The sequence below is a fragment of the Histomonas meleagridis genome (genome assembly GCF_020186115.1).
Source record: "Histomonas meleagridis strain 2922-C6/04-10x chromosome Unknown contig_43, whole genome shotgun sequence".
In the NCBI taxonomy this organism is placed as follows: Eukaryota; Parabasalia; order Tritrichomonadida; family Dientamoebidae; genus Histomonas; species Histomonas meleagridis.
This window is the reverse complement of record NW_027150886.1, coordinates 67535-86473: the sequence shown is the minus strand read 5'-3', so window position 1 is coordinate 86473 and position 18939 is coordinate 67535. Positions and strand designations below refer to the sequence as shown.

General features: G+C 27.7%; 4 protein-coding genes across 4 annotated transcripts; all 4 read right to left on the bottom strand.

The window, feature by feature from the left end:
- Positions 1 to 9007: 9007 nt before the first annotated feature.
- On the bottom strand, positions 9008 to 9523 carry GO595_006331 (chromobox protein-like 3-like; the record flags this gene model as incomplete). Its single annotated transcript, XM_067919672.1, has 1 exon — positions 9008 to 9523. The coding sequence occupies one exon, from the start codon at positions 9521 to 9523 to the stop codon at positions 9008 to 9010; it is 516 nt and encodes a 171-aa protein (XP_067773511.1).
- Positions 9524 to 10497: 974 nt separating this feature from the next.
- Positions 10498 to 10995, bottom strand: GO595_006330 (cysteine protease; the record flags this gene model as incomplete). Its single annotated transcript, XM_067919671.1, has 1 exon — positions 10498 to 10995. One exon carries the CDS (start codon positions 10993 to 10995, stop codon positions 10498 to 10500), a length of 498 nt encoding a protein of 165 aa, XP_067773510.1.
- Positions 10996 to 12724: 1729 nt separating this feature from the next.
- GO595_006329 (uncharacterized protein) lies at positions 12725 to 14515 on the bottom strand (the record flags this gene model as incomplete). Its single annotated transcript, XM_067919670.1, has 1 exon — positions 12725 to 14515. The coding sequence occupies one exon, from the start codon at positions 14513 to 14515 to the stop codon at positions 12725 to 12727; it is 1791 nt and encodes a 596-aa protein (XP_067773509.1).
- A 321-nt stretch (positions 14516 to 14836) lies between these two features.
- GO595_006328 (ankyrin repeat protein) lies at positions 14837 to 15451 on the bottom strand (the record flags this gene model as incomplete). The annotated part of the gene is made up of 1 exon (XM_067919669.1): positions 14837 to 15451. One exon carries the CDS (start codon positions 15449 to 15451, stop codon positions 14837 to 14839), a length of 615 nt encoding a protein of 204 aa, XP_067773508.1.
- Positions 15452 to 18939: the final 3488 nt, after the last annotated feature.

Genomic DNA, 18939 nt, shown 5'->3' with positions numbered 1-18939 from the left:
AAAATATTATAAAATAAGTTAATGCGATATATATATATATATATAACTTTTACATAAATGCAATAAAATACAAAAACTTAAAATTCTTTCAAAAAAGATCCTCATTGGCAAATATAGGTTGTAAAATCTTAACAATGATCATTTAATTTGGTTTATTTCGTACACGAGTTGATATAATTAAAAGAAAAATATGTATGAGAATTTTTTTGTAAACTATACAATATTTATTTGTATTTACAAATACGTTAATTTCTATCGTAGTGGTGAAAATTCTGTGAAACGAAGATCAAAATCATATGAAAAAGTCATCATAAATACTATCGTGCTTCACATGTTTGTTGCTGGAAATCAAATTATTTTTTATTTTTCTCTGATATAAAGGAACACAGAAAAAGTAATTATTATTAGAGAAACTAAAGTGGCAAAAAATATATAAATTACTCTTTTCTTAAATTCAGTAATCTTTTTTGAAAACAAAATAATGCCAAAAGATAAGCCGAATAAAAAGCCAGTAACATATCCCAAGTTTCCGTCAGCTGATTGAGTAACATATAAAATTAACATTCCAATGATAAACATTATCAAAAATAACATTCCAATTCTATGCCTCCAAATTAAGTTCGAGAAACTAAAGAAGTATGTAATTAAAAATACACCAAAAATACCAAATATTCCAAACCCAGAGCCGACTACAACTAAATCATGTCGAATAGAAATAATACATAGCGACCCGATAATACTAGATATAATAAATGCTGGGAAAAACTTCAAAAATGTCCATGATTTTTCCATGCCAAATAAAAAAAACATTTCAATTAAAATTGTGATGATAAAATGTGGAAGTGAGCTATGTAAAAATATACAACTAAGAAAGCGCCAATACTGATTTTCCTTCCTAACTTTTGAGAAAGAAAGGGCTCCATAAGAAATTAATGTTTTTTCATCAATAATATAGTCTTGAAGTGGAGTGATATCTTTGGTTTTGGTAAGAAAAAACATAACTACTTGGGCTATTATTTGCCATATGACGAAAGATAAAAACATTTTCTTAAAATCATTCCTTCGAATTGGTGAACAACATGGCCCAACAAGAAGAGGACAACATGGATTTATTATCGTATCAGAAGGAGTGATCATTTTTTGATTTTCTGTGTTAGTTGACCAAAAATTATTGCAAAGATCTGGTGGGATGTTGAGAAATTCATTTGATATTGAATCAAGTTGATTTACATTGACAGCAAAGCGTGTAGTTCGAAAATCTAGAAAAGGAACGTCTGCTGCTGAAACTTCAGCCATTTGTTTGTGAAAAAAATTTTTCTCCAATCCACTTTTTAAATTAAAAACAATCGGTCAGGAGGGTGCACTTGCTTTAGTTTTCAAAAATCATCTGGCGTTTTCATTTCAATTTTTTATCTATTTACTGAACAACAATTATTGATTCGCATAAATTGTTAAATTAATTATATATAATCATATGATAATACTTTCAGCAATGTATTATTAATAAATTGAAGTTATTTTATAAATTATGCAATATTTTTATCATGGTATTTTTACCTGATATCAGAAATATCAACTTTTCTATCAACATTGTTCATTTTGATGCTTAAGCATCGAAACATTTGTTAAAGACACCAATACTTTGTATTAACGGTGACAAAGCCATTTTTTTCATTATCATCAAATATCATGTCAAATTCGACTTTGTTCAATTTAAATTGAATAATCAATTAATTTACATAAATTACTCAATTTTTCGAAAAATTGTTGATTCGATTTTCCTTGAACTTATTTAATCTTTCAATACATTCGCCTGAAGGAAATGTTATGTTCTTAAAAGCTTGCTTTTCATTGTAAAGTATTTAAAATCAACCCAAAAAATTTGATCATCACAATACCATTCAAAACAAGATTAAATATGATATAATCGTTTTTGGTTCACATTTTGCCTGTAATAATTCAATTTTTTAAAAATAATCATTGGTGTTTGACAAATGACTACTATACATATTCAATTACTGGGAAGATTTGACAATTTTTCCACCAGATATTCAAAGCATTGAATGAAATCAATGATTTATTTGATATAATCTATTCCCAAAGCAAAACAAGAAAGATCATTCTGAATATGCACCATCCTCTGCTACTCATAAATCTATTTACCAGCACTCCACGAGTAGCTTCAAACATGTTGTTTGACAGTAATATCATTCATAATAATTTCAGATATATTTTCTCAAAATTATTTGGAAAATGCAAAAAATCACTAAATTTTTTGCATAAAACAATGTGTAGTTATTTTTCTATTCATAATTTCTTTAGTTTCTATATTTATGTTTTAATTCAATATATGCTTGATCTTTTCAAATGTGATTCACGTCTAAACTACTCAGCTTTGTCTTTAAAGGCAATGCCTAAGGATATGCTTTACCAAAATTCAGCATGTTTTTTTAATATCCCCATTTTTAGTCATGGATTTTATTTTTATGAATTCATCCGTTCAAAATTTAAATATCCTTGTTCATATTTATGGGGGTCTTTATTTTTTTCGAAAATTATTTCTTTGAATTTGTTTCTTATTTTTACTTTATTTTTCATAAAGAAGATAAATAATTCAACAAATTTATTTTTTAAATGTATTCATAAGAAAGCAAAATCAAAACATTCTAATCTTTCTATTTTGTTTATATTTTTCTTTACTCAAACATTTGAAACATATGATTCTATAAATAGAACACTTAATATATCTGATTCTAATGAATTTAATAATAAGGACACATATAAAAGTCAAGCATTTCACCTTATAATTTATGATGGAGTTGAAAATATTCCATCTCGAAGTTTCTATGATTGGAATTTATTACAATCAGTTGAAATTGGTGATTTAGTCACTTCAATCGGAAGTTATGCATTTGGTTCTTGTGATAATTTAAAAACAGTTTTGATGGGAGATAAAGTGGAAACAATCGAATCTAATGCATTTAGAGAATGTAAATCATTAGTATCTATCAAAATTGGTAAAAATGTAACTAAAATCGAAGATTGGGCATTTTATTATTGCAATTCATTAAAAAACATTATAATTCCAGATTCAGTTATATCGATTGGAAGTTATGCATTTAGAACATGTTCTAAATTAGAAAATGTTAACTTCTCGGATTCAATCAAATCAATTGGAAACAATGCATTTCAATCATGTTCTTCGTTAAAAATTATTTATATTCCAGAATCGGTTGAATCAATTGGTACAGGCGTTTTTGCTGGATGTAAACTTCTTCAATTTATTAATGTATCTGAGAAAAACATTTATTATTCTGCTGGAAATAATGGAATTCTTTATAACAAAAATCATTCTTCAATTTTATTTTATCCTGTAATAAGTTCAAATAAAACATTTGAAATTCCGAATACTGTTACAACAATTGAAGGTTATGCATTTTATTCATGTACATCATTAATAGATGTTATTATTCCGAATTCAGTCACAATAATTAAAGATTATGCATTTTATTCATGTTCTAAATTAGAAAACATTATTATTCCAGAATCAGTAATATCAATTGGAAATTATATATTTCAATTATGTTCGAAATTAGAAAATATTATCATTGGAGAAAATGTAACAACTATTGGAACTCAAGCATTTTATTCATGTTCTTCATTGAAAAATATTACAATACCAAAATCAGTTACTTCAATTGGACAAAATGTTTTTGTTCAATGTAAACTTCTTCAATTTATTAAAGTATCTGAAGGAAACACTGTTTATTCCAATTATGACAACAATGAAGTTCTTTATAATAAAGATATCACTACCATTATATGTTATCCAGCAGGAAATTCTAAAACAACATTTGAAATTCCTGACTCGATAACAAATATCCAAAATTATGCATTTTATTATTGCTCTTCTTTAGAAAATATTGTAATTCCAGAATCAGTTACATTTATTGGATCTTATGCATTTCGTGGATGCTCTTCATTAGTCAAAATAACCATTCCAAATAATATTAAAATAATTAACAGCTATTTATTTTATCAATGTTCATCATTAACTAATGTCATAATTCCAAATACAATTACTTCAATAGGATCGTATACGTTTCATTCATGTTCATCATTAATTAATTTTTCGATTCCAAACTCAGTAAGTACAATTGAATCTTCAGTATTTGAATCATGTTCATCATTAACTAATGTAACAATTCCAAATAAAATTACAACAATTAGATCGTCAGCATTTCGCTCATGCTCAAATTTAACCAATATAGTAATTCCAGAATCAGTAAAATCAATTGAATCTTTCGCATTTTATTCGTGTTCATCATTGGTTAACATAACAATTTCATGTTCACTTCAAACGATTTCTGATTCTTTATTTTATTCATGTTCATCTTTAATTAATATAACAATACCAAATACAGTAAAATCAATTGGTATTTCTTCATTTCGTCTTTGCTCTAACTTAATAAATATAACAATTCCAGATTCAGTGACATCAATTGGCAACTATGCATTCGCTCAGTGTTCATCATTAAACAATATAACAATACCAAATTCAGTAACATTAATTGGATCTTCTGTATTTGATTCATGTTCATTATTAAATTATATAACACTTCCTGATTCAGTTTCAACAATTTCAAATTCTTTATTTTATTCATGTACATCATTAATTAATTTTAGAATTCCAGATACAATAACATTGATTGAACCTTTTGCATTTGCCGAGTGCACATCTTTAACTAATATAACAATCCCTAATTCAATTACATCAATATCTGATTATTTATTCTATTCATGTACATCATTAATTAATTTTATAATTCCAAATACAATAACATCAATTGGTAATTTTGCATTTGCCGAGTGCACATCATTAATTAATATAACAATCCCTAATTCAATTACATCAATATCTGATTCTTTATTTTATTCATGTACATCATTAATTGATATAATTCTTCCAAATACAATAACATCAATTGGTGATAATGCATTTGATTCATGTTCAAACTTAACAAACATAATAATCCCGGATTCAGTCACATCAACAGGTTACTATGCATTTAGTACATGTTTATCATTAATTAATATAACGATTCCAAATAATTTAACATCAATTGGTGGTGCTATGTTTTATTCATGCACATCATTGATCAATATAACATTTCCCGATTCAATTACATTAATTCCTGCTTTTATGTTTCATACATGTACATCATTAGACAATATAACAATTCCAAATACAGTAACAGAAATTGGTAATTCTGCATTTCGTTCATGTTATAGTTTAACCAATATAATAATTCCAAATACAGTAACATTAATTGATGATTCTGCATTTCGTTCATGTGAATCATTTAAGAAATTTATCCTTCCATTTTCAATAAGTGAGATTGAAAATTATTTATTTGATGAATGTTATAACTTAGAAACAGTAATATTAAGTGATAATATATCATATATTGGTAATTATGCATTTCAACAATGTTCATCATTACAAAATATGACAATACCAAATTTGGTAGATACAATTGGTAATTATGCATTTCAATCATGTGCATCTTTAACAAATATAACGATTCCAGATTCAGTAACTAGAATCGGAGGATATTCATTTAGATATTGCACAAATATGAAAACAGTTATAATTGGTAAAAATGTGACAAGTATTTTAAGATTTGCATTTCAAAGCTGCACGAATCTCACATGTATTTATTTTACAGGTTTTGCACAACCAACAATACAAGTGAACGCATTTGGTAATGTACAAGCAGAATATGTTATGACATCAGTTTTATATCAAGATGAAACATTTGGTCCATTAAATGTTTCAAAGGGATCATATGTTGATGAATGTAATCAATATTATTTCCCAACACATTCATTTAGTGAATCTAATTCATTTTCAAATACTTTTACAAGGTCAAATACATTTACTAAATCAAATTCATTTTCCAATACATTTTCAAATACTTTTACTGAATCAAATTCATTTACAATTTCATTATCATTCGGAATGACATTTATAAATACAATAACATTTGGAAAAACGATCACAAAAACTATTATCCAAAAATCGATATTTTATAGCACTATTACAATTTCTATGATTAATTCATTATATTCATATATTGAAACTGTTTTAATTTCATATGAATATACTGCTGCTCCATATCTTTCTTATATTACATATTATTCAGGTTTTTATACAATTATTTCACAAGATGAACCCAATAATAATAATGATATGAATATCACACAAATTATTATCATTATCGTTTGTGTTTTTGTTATAGTTATTATAATTATAATTATATTTTTTATTATATATAAACGTAATCAAAACAAAGAAAGTTCGATAGAAAATGTAATTGATGCAAATGATAAAAACAATGATTTATCGATGAATAATGTCATTGATTTTTCAAATATTGACGAAGATCCATTTGCGAAAGATTTCAAAGAAGAAAATTTCATTCGAAATATTTAAATATTTCCAATTTTTTTGTGTTAACATCATGTAATAAACGAAAACATTATTTTTTGATATTTTTTTTCAATATGATTGTTTAATGGTTTTTGAATATGAACTTGTTCGATTTTTAATCAAGCTTGAGAAAAATTCAATAATATTTTTGTTTCCAATTCCTAATATTTAATAATTTGGTACATATAAAGAATTATTTAATTTTATCTTTTTACTACAACAATTATTGTTTCGCATAAATCATTTTGATATTTAATCAAAATATGATAAAACTTATTGAAATGTATGTTAAATATAGTTGACTTTCAAATAAGCGAAATTAAATGTTATTTGCTTTGGTACAGTGTCAATTTTAATTTTATTGTTATTTATATTTTAAAATTATTTATTCTTATTTATATTATGCACTTATGTTGTCACTCATGCCTGATATTTCGACTGTAAAAGATGCTTGAAATAAACATCATCATAAACACTTACTCTTTTCATGTTCCTTGTTATTAACTTCAGAAACCGTTTATCTAAAACCGTTTTTGTTTTTCTGTAACTGTAACAAAACGGCTGTTTATACAATTTGATCGTATCATTGAAATATTGAAAAGTACACAAATAAAAAAGTTCAAAAACTTTCCCTTGATCTCGTTGGAAATTACACAAAATACCAGATTTCAAGCATTATCCCAGCTTTTTATTCTAAAAATTAATCAAACGTATAAAGGTTATCTTGCAATGCTTGCTAACAATAGCATTCTAAACAAGATAAACTTTTTGTTTCTTAAAAATTTATTTGACAAATTTTGTGAAACATTATGCGAAGGCAATTCATATTTTTTCAACCAAATCATTTTATTACTTTTTATTTTTTGTTTACTCAAATCATTAAATCATTTTATAAATATCATAATTCAAAGCGTTCATAATAAATTTAAGATTAATAATCATTTTGTTCCAATTTTGTTTGTTTTCTTCATTGCACATTCTTTTGAACTATTTGATACAACGAATAATACACTTACAATTACTAATTCTGAAGAATTTAACAATATGTATACCTATAAAAATGATGCAGAGCATCTTATAATTAAAGATGGTGTTGACATTATATCTGAAGATGCATTTGAAAATTGGCTTTCATTAGTCACAGTTGAAATTGGGAATTGTGTAACAGAAATTGGTGAAAATTCATTTTATAATTGTAATAAAAATCAAACATATTTATATTGGAGAAAATGTTGCTAAAATCGATTCTTTTGCATTTCAATATTGTACTTCACTTGAAAATATTACAATTCCAAAATCAGTTACTACAATTAATGCGAATCCTTTTACGGGATGTTCAGCACTTCAATTTATTAAAGTTTCAGAAGAAAATGAATATTTTTCGAATTATGCAGAAGATGGCGTTCTTTATGACAAAAAACATCACTAAACTTATCAGTTATCCCATTGGTAAAGCAGATAATTCATATAATATTCCATCCACAATTACAGCGATTGAAAATTTTGCATTTTATTCATGTTCAAATATTCAGTGTCTTTATTTTTATGGTAACAAATCGCCATCTGTCGCTGGTATGGGATTCGATGAGTTTAACCTTGCGTCAGGTAAAGTTATGGTGCTAACAACATATGAAAATAAAACATTTGGTTCTTTTAAAGTTAGCAAAGGAACACCTGCTGAAGGGTGTGCTCCAATGAGAACATATACATTTTCTCAAACAAATACATTTACGCAATCTGATTCATTTTCACCATCACATTCATTTTCACCATCACATTCATTCAATCAATCAAATACATTTTCGCGATCAAACACATTTTCACAATCAAATACATTATCAAATATGTATATTCAATATACAAATACAAATTCAATTAAATCTTGTACATTGACGCACTCTTTTCTTCTAACTTATACGTATTCAATAACAGAAACAATTACAATAAAAACATTTTTATCCAAAACACAATTAATTTCATCTACAGAAACAGAATTTATTTATTATGAATATACGAATGTTATGCATTATACTCTTTTAAGTTTTTATTCAGGCACATTTTTAGTATATCAAAACCAAAGCGAATCAGAACACAACAATAAATTCAACATTTACATCATAATTTTCCCTATTATTGCAGCAATCGTAATAATATTAATAATTATCATTATATTAATACGTATTCAACATAATAAACGAATTAAAGAAGAAGAGTCTGTTGATGTTATTTGTAATGAGAATGAAAATAACGATTTTTCGATTGAATTTTCCAGTAAAATCACAGAAGAAGATCCATTTGCGAAAGATTTTAGTGAGGATAATGCTATCATTAAAATATGAAAAAATCTTTCAATTACTTTTTTAAATAAACTGTGTTTGTTTGGAAATTTTTCAAATTTGAATTATTATATATCTGATTTTGTTTTTAATTTTTATTTCAAATTTAACAAACGAACCTGATTCAAAAAATGAATTGCGATGGTGAATGGTTCGAGTAACATTACCAATGATTTATTCATAATTCTTCTATAGGAAAGTTTGCTTTAGATTCAAGAAACCTGATCATTAGGGATGGCTCAATCCTGTAAAGTTCTTTGGAAGATATGGTACTGATTTGATTGTCAGGATATCTAACTTCGTATTTTAATTCCTTTCCTGAAAGTGAGACATCGATTATTTCTTCTGGGCGAGCTAATAGCTTGCCTTTTGGCGCTAACTTTTCTTTAAACAATTTGTGCTTTTTAAGATATTCATCCAATAATTCGGGACAATTAAGATTTTCCTCTGCTTCCCATGTGTTATCATCGTAACCATATCCTTTCCACTTTAACAAAAAACGCCTTTTCCCATTGGTGCCAATTTTGTGCGCAAGAATTTTTTCAACTTCATAAACATCTGGATCTTCTTCTTCTTCCTCTTCGCCTTCTTCATTATTTTTCGTTTCTTCAGGTTTTTTTACTTCTTCTTCGACTTGTTCGATTTTTTCTTCTTTTTTTTCTCCTGATGTTTCTTCCTCCAAAATGTCGCTCATTTGTTTATGACATTTGATATGAAAAGAAATGAAAACTTTGATTTTCATCGCAAAGGAAAATAATTTTGGATAATGAACAGCAGCGCTGGATACAAATTTGCATTTCTAGGAAATGATGGAATTCTTTTTTTTTTGTACCAAGGAGTGATGGAACATGATTAAGAAAATTCTTTATGAGAACGTTAAAAATTTACTTGGATGTTATCCGTATTAAATGAAATAATTCAGCATCATCATAATATTCTTTTCAGTACATATTTTTTATCATCGCTTTTATTTTGTTAAAAAATTTTGAAGGAAAAAAATAAGTAATTATTATTTTAATACACCACAGGAAGAGTACATGCGTTTATTGCAAAAATTAGAAAGAAAAATATTAATTGAATAATTTTTTTTTGAAAAACTCATTTAACAAAATTAATTTTGTTTCCCTTAAAATTCTATGAAATAGTACAAATGTTGCATATACACTTACGGGCGTTTATTAAAAGAACTGACATTTACTCTTTCTTTTCTTTCTTGTTCAATCCTGCTTTGGCTCGCTTTACGTTCCTAAGGAATTTGCTGTTCATTCCTTTTGTGAACCAAAGTTGGACATTTCTTGCCTTCTTAATTCCGTTGCGATGCCATTGGTGGCTCCTGTTATGTGCTGATGTGTTGCTTCTTTTTGCCATTTCAAAAAGGCCGGCCACAACAAAAGTCCGTTAAGACGACCGTTAATATCACTTTCCAACTAAACAGACTTTATCAATTTCAAATCCACCAATCTAAGCCTTAATTGCTTCATCTTACAAAAAAATTTTTTATTTTCTTGTCTTTGGCACAACAAATTCCACAAGCTTTTTCAAATCATACGAATATTTGCCTGAAAATATGATATTCTTTTATATATTAGTTCATTCAAAAAATAACATTATCTCATTCAATATGAAAACAACATATATTTAATTAAGTTAATCATTTATTTCTTTTGTTTATTCCTTTTTCTCTTCTTTTGGAGCTGGAAGACTAAGATGTTCAAATCCGAAGCTGCCTTTATGCTTTTCCCACTTAGCCTTGAACTTTTCTACTTCGTTTTCTGGTACATTATGCCACTTCTCACGAGTTGTCTTTTCACCTTTGTTATTTGTTTCTTCTTCGATTGTGCACCATTTGTTACCAATTCTTCTTGTAGTGGTTTCTTTAACTGAACCAGAAGAGCCATCACATGTTTTCTCACGTAATTCTTCGATTACATTTCCACCATCATAATAAGACTTTTTGATTTGACTATACTTATTGTATGAGCTGGATTTAGCGGGTTTTGATTTGTCTTTTGCATCTTTTTGCTTTTCTTCTGCTTCCTCTTCGTCTGAAGAATCATTTTCAATCATATCATTAAGTAAGTCTAACATTTTATATGCTTTTCTAGGAAAGGCAAATGAGCCATAAGGATTATATCCAAAGAATGGATCGCCAAATAAACCAAACATAATAAAAATGAAGTGACGTAACTTCGACAAGAAATTGAGAGAAAAGTCCGCAACAAAATGACCGGATAAACATGAATTCAAATTTTCAATAGCTAATTGTTTCATAAAAACGGTTTTTATGATGGTTTTAGCTCAAATTGTTTTGCACAAGAGAAATGGAATCCATTAAAATTATATTTAATTTAATATATTCAATTTATGTTAAGTAAGCCGCTCTAAATCATGTGTAAAGGGAATTTTTTTTAATTTTAAAATTTTAAAAATAATTGATACAAAAGTGTTTTTATGAAGTCATGGAAAAGCTTAATGGCACAAAGGTAGAGTCAAAACATTAATTCTATTTCAATTTAAAACTCAATGAACTAAACTACATGTTTTTTTTTTCCATATAATTTTTCCTTTTAGTGATTAATTTAACTATTTCTGTATGACCATCTGAAGATGCATACATAAGTGCTGTTATAAATAATTTAAATAATTTCCAAATATTATTTTCAAATATCAAATTATTAAAATAAATATTAAATAAAACAAATAAATATTTTTAGCATTAATATCAATTCCTTCTTGTTCAAGAAGTAATTTAACTATTTCTGTATGACCATAATAAGATGCCTCAATAAGTGCTGTTTCAAATAATTTAAATAATTTCCAAATATTATTTTGAATTATCAAATTATTAAAATAAATATCAAACAAAACAAATAAATATTTTTAGCATTAATATCAATTCCTTCTTGTTTAAGAAGTAATTTAACTATTTCTGTATAACCTTTTGAAGATGCTACCATAAGTGCTGTTATAAATAATTTAAATAATTTCCAAATATTATTTTCAAATATCAGATTATTAAAATAAATATTAAATAAAACAAATAAATATTTTTATCATTAATATCAATTCCTTCTTGTTCAAGAAGTAATTTAACTATTTCTGTATGACCATAATAAGATGCAATCATAAGTGCTGTTACAAATGATTTAAATCATTTCCAAACATTATTTTGAAATACTATAAAATTATTGATGTTAATGGTAGAAATAAAAATATATTTTAATAATTGTTATTTTAATATGATATTTGGAAGGAAGGCTACCAATCAAATATATACAAATTTTTCAGAGCAACTGCAATAGCTTTAGGTTTGCTGCAAACCGAAAATTGAGATCCCGTTTTACTCTTTCTATATAGTATATGTAAAACTCTTTGATAAAATTTAGTTACTTACTCCCATATAACTAAATATTTTGGTTAATGTTTTAAATTTAACAATATGATAAAAGAAGGAAGCATTGATCAAAAGTTTAGGTAATAAATTCATGAGTAAACTTTTCAAAACTCTTGTTTTCCCAATGGGAAATAACGGCCTCTTTGCTTTTTGCTATTCATGAACTTTTACATCGACTGGAATTTAAATGATGCAAGACGAGTTACAAAAGAAGCACACACAGCTGTAGTAGAAGATCCAACGAACAAGAAAAAGATTAAATGGCTTACTAAAGAAGGCATAATGTTTACAACTTCACTCAAAGTTTTAAATGAAGATTGTATGGACCAAGTATCAGCATACCGTGAAGCTCTTAAATCACACAAATCACAGAAAGAACAAGAAAAACTTCTCGATGAATTGTATAAAACATATCAAGAAAACATGAGCAAACGAGTTATATCCAATACTTTTTCATCTATTTCAAATCTGTTAAGTAGTATATTCTAGTAAATTTTTATTTTATTCATTTCCTGGGAAAGCCTTTATCAATAATTGACTATATCCCTTTGGTATACCGAAATTATCAATCTGTGTCAAAGTCAAAGGTCCTCTAGAAGTTCCCTCCATTTTTTTTAAGTAAACAACAGATTCTGGAAGAGCCTTTTCAAGTTCAGCATTAAAACTATTTACTATTGGTGCAGACCAAATGAACCTTGATAGAGCCGGGTGAACGTAAATTGTTATTCCCGGGTTTCTTTCCATTATTATTTTTAGTAAAGAAACGTAAATTTCCACAACAGCAGCGATTGCCTTTGAAACTGTGTTCCATAGGCACTTGTTGATAAACTTCGGAATTTCGATTTCGCAGTCGTAAGTTCCCAACACGAAAATCACGCTATTATAGTCAGGCAATGTTTGTAACAACGAAAAGAAACGTTCTTTTTGTGGTGAGTTTGAAGCCTTTCTTAATTTCCAGATAGACAAATTATAGAAAGGATGTGGCATAATTGTGAATTTTGTATTTTTGATTTTCATTTTAAGAAAACTCGAATGGATAACATTATGATCGCCAATGCACATTATTGTTTTATTATTTTTCTTTTTTATCGATTCTGATTGATTTAAAATTGAAGCCCTTTCACAAAAAATATACATTTCAGTAATGGAACTTGTTCTTTTCTTCGAGAAAAGAGTTTCATAATACGAATAAAAGCCAAGTTTCGGATCGAGGAAACCATTTGCAAATCCGGAAATATTTCCCTCAAGAAAAAGAGCAATTAAAATACATAAAATACAACCTAAATAAGATTCGGTTGAAAATGACTCAAATGGAATATCAGTGATTTGATCGTCGATTTCTTTCTCATATAAATCGGTCAGAATTTCATAAAATTTTGTTAATCCAACTCCACGAATTGGCGTATGAATATATGTTCGTGCGAACTCATAACTATGATCAAGAATCAAACTAAATTGATTTTGCTCAAGCAAAATCGAAAAAAATAAAAGTGTAACATCAATGTTATGTTTCGTGCTAAAATATGCGCTTTTCAAGATGTTTAATGGCTCTGCAACTGATCCATGCTTATAAAGTGTCCGACATAATGATAACAAAGATTTGGTATTAACAGATAATACAGTCACCGTACCAAGAAATTGTTTCATGAAAGAAAGATCACTTTGGAAAAATTGTGGAATGTGCTTATAGATCGCGGGGCACCTCAAAAGCGTTTTAACGGCGGAATCGTAGTTTGATGACAACAAGTAAATTTTCGCAGATTGAAGAATAGCTTCGGGATTTTGGCTATCGATGTTAAGGGCATTCATAATAGAAACAGCAGCTGATGTAAAGTTTTGTTTGGAAGTAAAGCAGCGGGAAAGTCCTGTTTGAACTTCACATGAAGCAAATCCATTAATAAGACAATTTTTGTAGATTTCAAATGCTTCGTTCGTTTTACCAATGTGTTCATAGGCTTCTGCAATCATGACATTAGTTTCATTGGTATTAGGAATGAAATCTATAATGTTGTTGTGTTTGTCAGTGATGGTTTTCCATGCTTTAATTTTGTATAAAAGATGGAATAGACGCCACACACCATATGTACCAGATTCATTATAAAAAGTAAATGCAGATCGATATCGTTTTTGTGAAAAAAAGTTATCGCCTATTTCGATAAGTTTATCAAGCGTTTCAATAGTGCAATGAACAGCATCTGATATGGGTTCTGGTTTGATGGAACGTACAACTAATTCGATTGGAACATATAATTTTGTTGGAACTGAATCATCTAAACTTTTGATTGCTTGCATATCGCAAAGATCGGAAGTACACCTCCATACTGTAACTTCATCAATTGAAATTGATAGATTATTTTGATGATTTAAAAATGATAAAAAACCTTGAACTAAAGTTTTGTATGAAATCTTTTGATTTTCTTTTATCTTAGTTCTTGCCTGCCATGAAATCTTCCCGTAAAAATACAAGAAAATTTCACCAGGCATATGATGGGGTGCCTCATTCTTTTCTTCAATTAAAAAGAAATAACAAAATATTTTTACATGAAACCAATATAACAAGTGCAACAAAAACTTATTGTTATTTAAGTAAAAGAAATTAACAAAAATGTCTATTTATTCATTATTTTGTACTTTCGAATATTTTTCTTCAAGTGGTGGGTACCAATTCCTCTTGTATAATGCCGCAAATTCCTTCATGGTTCTTCCTTTTGAATCGCTTGGTGAGATATCAATGTTATGAGAAAAAAGAAAGTTACATGTTGCTTTTTGGTTTGACATAATTGCATAATGCATTGCATTCCATCCATCGCACGATACAGCATTTATGTCTGCCTTAAGTTTCAATAATTCAGAAATAAAATCAATGTTTCCTCTAAAAGCAGCCATTATTAGTGGCGTTTTCCCATCTTCTGTTCTAGCTTCAATGTTAGCTCCAGATTGTTTTAATAAAAGGAGTGTTTCATCACGACCAGTATATGCTGCCCAATGAAGTGCTGTATAGCCAGCAAAATTTTTTGCATTAACATTAGCTCCTTTTTCGACAAGATAGCGAGCGCATGTTAATGATCCATGAGCAGCAGCACACATCAAAAGTGTATGTGCATGATTTTCTGAGCTGAATGTTGACGCGTTTGGTGAAACTAATGCTGGAACAAGTTCTTTTAATTCGTCTAAATTATCTAATTGTGCGGCTTTCCAAGCCTGTTCAATGTTTTGTCGAGAGCTCATGATTTGACGACAGTTTTCATATTCAATTTGCATTCAATACCCAGAGACCGTTAATTATCTGACCGTTATTATCTGCTATTTATATATAACATCATCTACAACACAATGGTTAAGCTAATGCCCTCACTTAGTATTGGTATATAAAAAAATATAAATATCGCATTATTAAATTTCTTTGATTTTTTCCCCATTATGAAACATGAGGCATTTCATGTAGTCGCTCAACTGCTAGAAAAATTTCAAGAAATAAATCTCAAAATTATTATCATATTAATCTTGTTTTTGTTTTTTCAGTGTTTTAGTAACACGATTTCTTATAGAATGTGATCTCATAAGGGTAGTGTTAGGCATTCATAAAATAATATTTGTGTTTACTAATAAGTCTGAAAGGATCAAATCCATTTATCGTTTTCATTACTTACATATTTTTTAAGATCATTATCAAGAGTTTCAAATTCGATTTGTTCATTCTCTTCAATTTCGCTTGATTCCTCCGTTTCCTTGTTGCGTTTATGATGACGAACCATAAAAATAATTAAACTGATTATCAATAAGATTAATGCAACTGAACAACATATAATAGCAATCATTGCACCTTTGCCAAGAGTTTTGTTATTTGGATGTTCATTATGCTCAAAATAGAAATAAAAGTTTGAATAATATTCCGTGTATAATGAAAATTGGATAACAGTGTATTCATAATATATCATTTGCGTGCTTATGTAAATAATTGCAGAACCACTATACGTGAGAGAAACTGTGTTTAATATGAATGAATTATATATTGCCAACGTTTCAGAGTATATTAATGTATATGTGACTAGGTAACTGTGAGACATGGTGTACTGTGTAAAACTGATTGATGTTTCATCTGTTTGATAATGATTAGAAAATGAATTTGAATTTGTGAATGTATTTGATTGATTAAATGTATCAGACTTGGTGAATGCATTTGACTTTGAAAATGTATTAGATTGATTAAATGAATTAGATGGTGAAAATGTATTAAATTGAGTAAATGAATTAGATGGTGAAAATGAATGTGATGGTGAAAATGAATGTGATGGTGAAAATGAATCAGATTGCGTAAATGCATTTGTTTGAGAAAATGTATATGTTCTCATTGGAGCACACCCTTCAGCAGGTGTTCCTTTGCTAACTTTAAAAGAACCAAATGTTTTATTTTCATATGTTGTTAGCACCATAACTTTACCTGACGCAAGGTTAAACTCATCGAATCCCATACCAGCGACAGATGGCGATTTGTTACCATAAAAATAAAGACACTGAATATTTGAACATGAATAAAATGCAAAATTTTCAATCGCTGTAATTGTGGATGGAATATTATATGAATTATCTGCTTTACCAATGGGATAACTGATAAGTTTAGTGATGTTTTTGTCATAAAGAACGCCATCTTCTGCATAATTCGAAAAATATTCATTTTCTTCTGAAACTTTAATAAATTGAAGTGCTGAACATCCCGTAAAAGGATTCGCATTAATTGTAGTAACTGATTTTGGAATTGTAATATTTTCAAGTGAAGTACAATATTGAAATGCAAAAGAATCGATTTTAGCAACATTTTCTCCAATATAAATATGTTTGATTTTATTACAATTATAAAATGAATTTTCACCAATTTCTGTTACACAATTCCCAATTTCAACTGTGACTAATGAAAGCCAATTTTCAAATGCATCTTCAGATATAATGTCAACACCATCTTTAATTATAAGATGCTCTGCATCATTTTTATAGGTATACATATTGTTAAATTCTTCAGAATTAGTAATTGTAAGTGTATTATTCGTTGTATCAAATAGTTCAAAAGAATGTGCAATGAAGAAAACAAACAAAATTGGAACAAAATGATTATTAATCTTAAATTTATTATGAACGCTTTGAATTATGATATTTATAAAATGACATAGTAATTTGATCAAGAGCAAAATAAAGATTGAAAATAATAATAAAGACATTATGCCAACATCTTTGGATACAAAAATACCCGAAACAAATTTGAATATGTTGTATTTTGCATCATTTATATTGCCAAAATTAAATCTATTAGGGCAACATACAAGTGAGTGTAAGTGTTGTTCAATGTTTAATAATTTCTTTTGGGTGAATTGAGTATTCTGCATAAAAACATGATAATAATTTTGGTGCGTGATCATTTTGCATAAACAAACCGAATCAACTCGAAACCAAGATGTACAGGTCTGAATCAACAAAAGTAGGAGAAATGTTTGAATATTTGTTGCGGTCATGAACTTATGAGGAACGAATAACAAGTGATTCGAACAAACTTTTTTGTGATGGAATGTTGTCATTTTTGTTCAAAAAAATTCAAAAGCCATCAGTTCAAGTTGCATACAAAAACCGAATCCCTTTCTATCAAAACGGGGGCTTAAAAAATGCCTTTCACACATTTCAACTGTTTGAATACTTATCGTCTTTTTATGACGACAGTTACATAAACTGGTGGAAAAAAATCAACAGTATCGGTTTCACTTTTTGGACGTGATTCTATCAAAACCGATCGAATAGTGCAGCCAATTTTTTACAACCATTCAACCTGTTCCTTGAAGAAAATATATCTTTTGCTGACACGTGTCACCAAATCCTTTCCATCGCCAAGAAAAGAATTCAAACAAAATTAAGGAAACATTTCAAATAAAAAAAATAATTACAAACATTTATTCATTCATTTCGCTTTTCCAATATTCCACATTTTCATTAAAGTTTTTCATTATTTCATCCATTGGGTTAAACGTTACAAATTTCATTAGCCAATTTGAAACCACAACAGAACAATGCTCAAAATGGAATTCTGGTATCAATTTCTCATGAGAATTCAGTTCAAATGTTCGAATCATTATATCTTTTGGTAACCAATATACGCAATAATCACATAATTTCAACATTGCCTTCATCATCAATAACTTATCATTATGTTCATCTACTATTGAAAATGCAGGTGATTCAATTCTAGCAGCGAATTCTATGAACAATTGGAATTGATTTTTATTTTGAACTTCAACATAAATTTCCCTGACATTTGATATGAAATACTCAACGGTTTCATCGTTATTTTTTGATAACATTACACTTAACAAATCTATTATCGTTTGAATGTTTTGGTTCACTTTTGACCTATCGTCCTTGAAAACGTTTAAATTTTTTTTCATTTCTAATAACAATTGAATTTCATCTTTATCGAAATGGAAATTTTTCTTGTTCAATTCTATATTCTTTATTATCTCCAAGAAGTCTATATGATAAATAAAAGCAACGAAGTACATTATGAACAAATCGATTTTCTTTCTTATCCAATATTTAAAAGGACCATTCAACAAATAATACAACGAAAACATAATTTGCGACGTATGCAACAAATTATTAATACAATTTTTTGCTATTTTATATATAAATTGTATTAATAAATCGGGATCGAATTGTTTAAATATTAAATTTTCTCG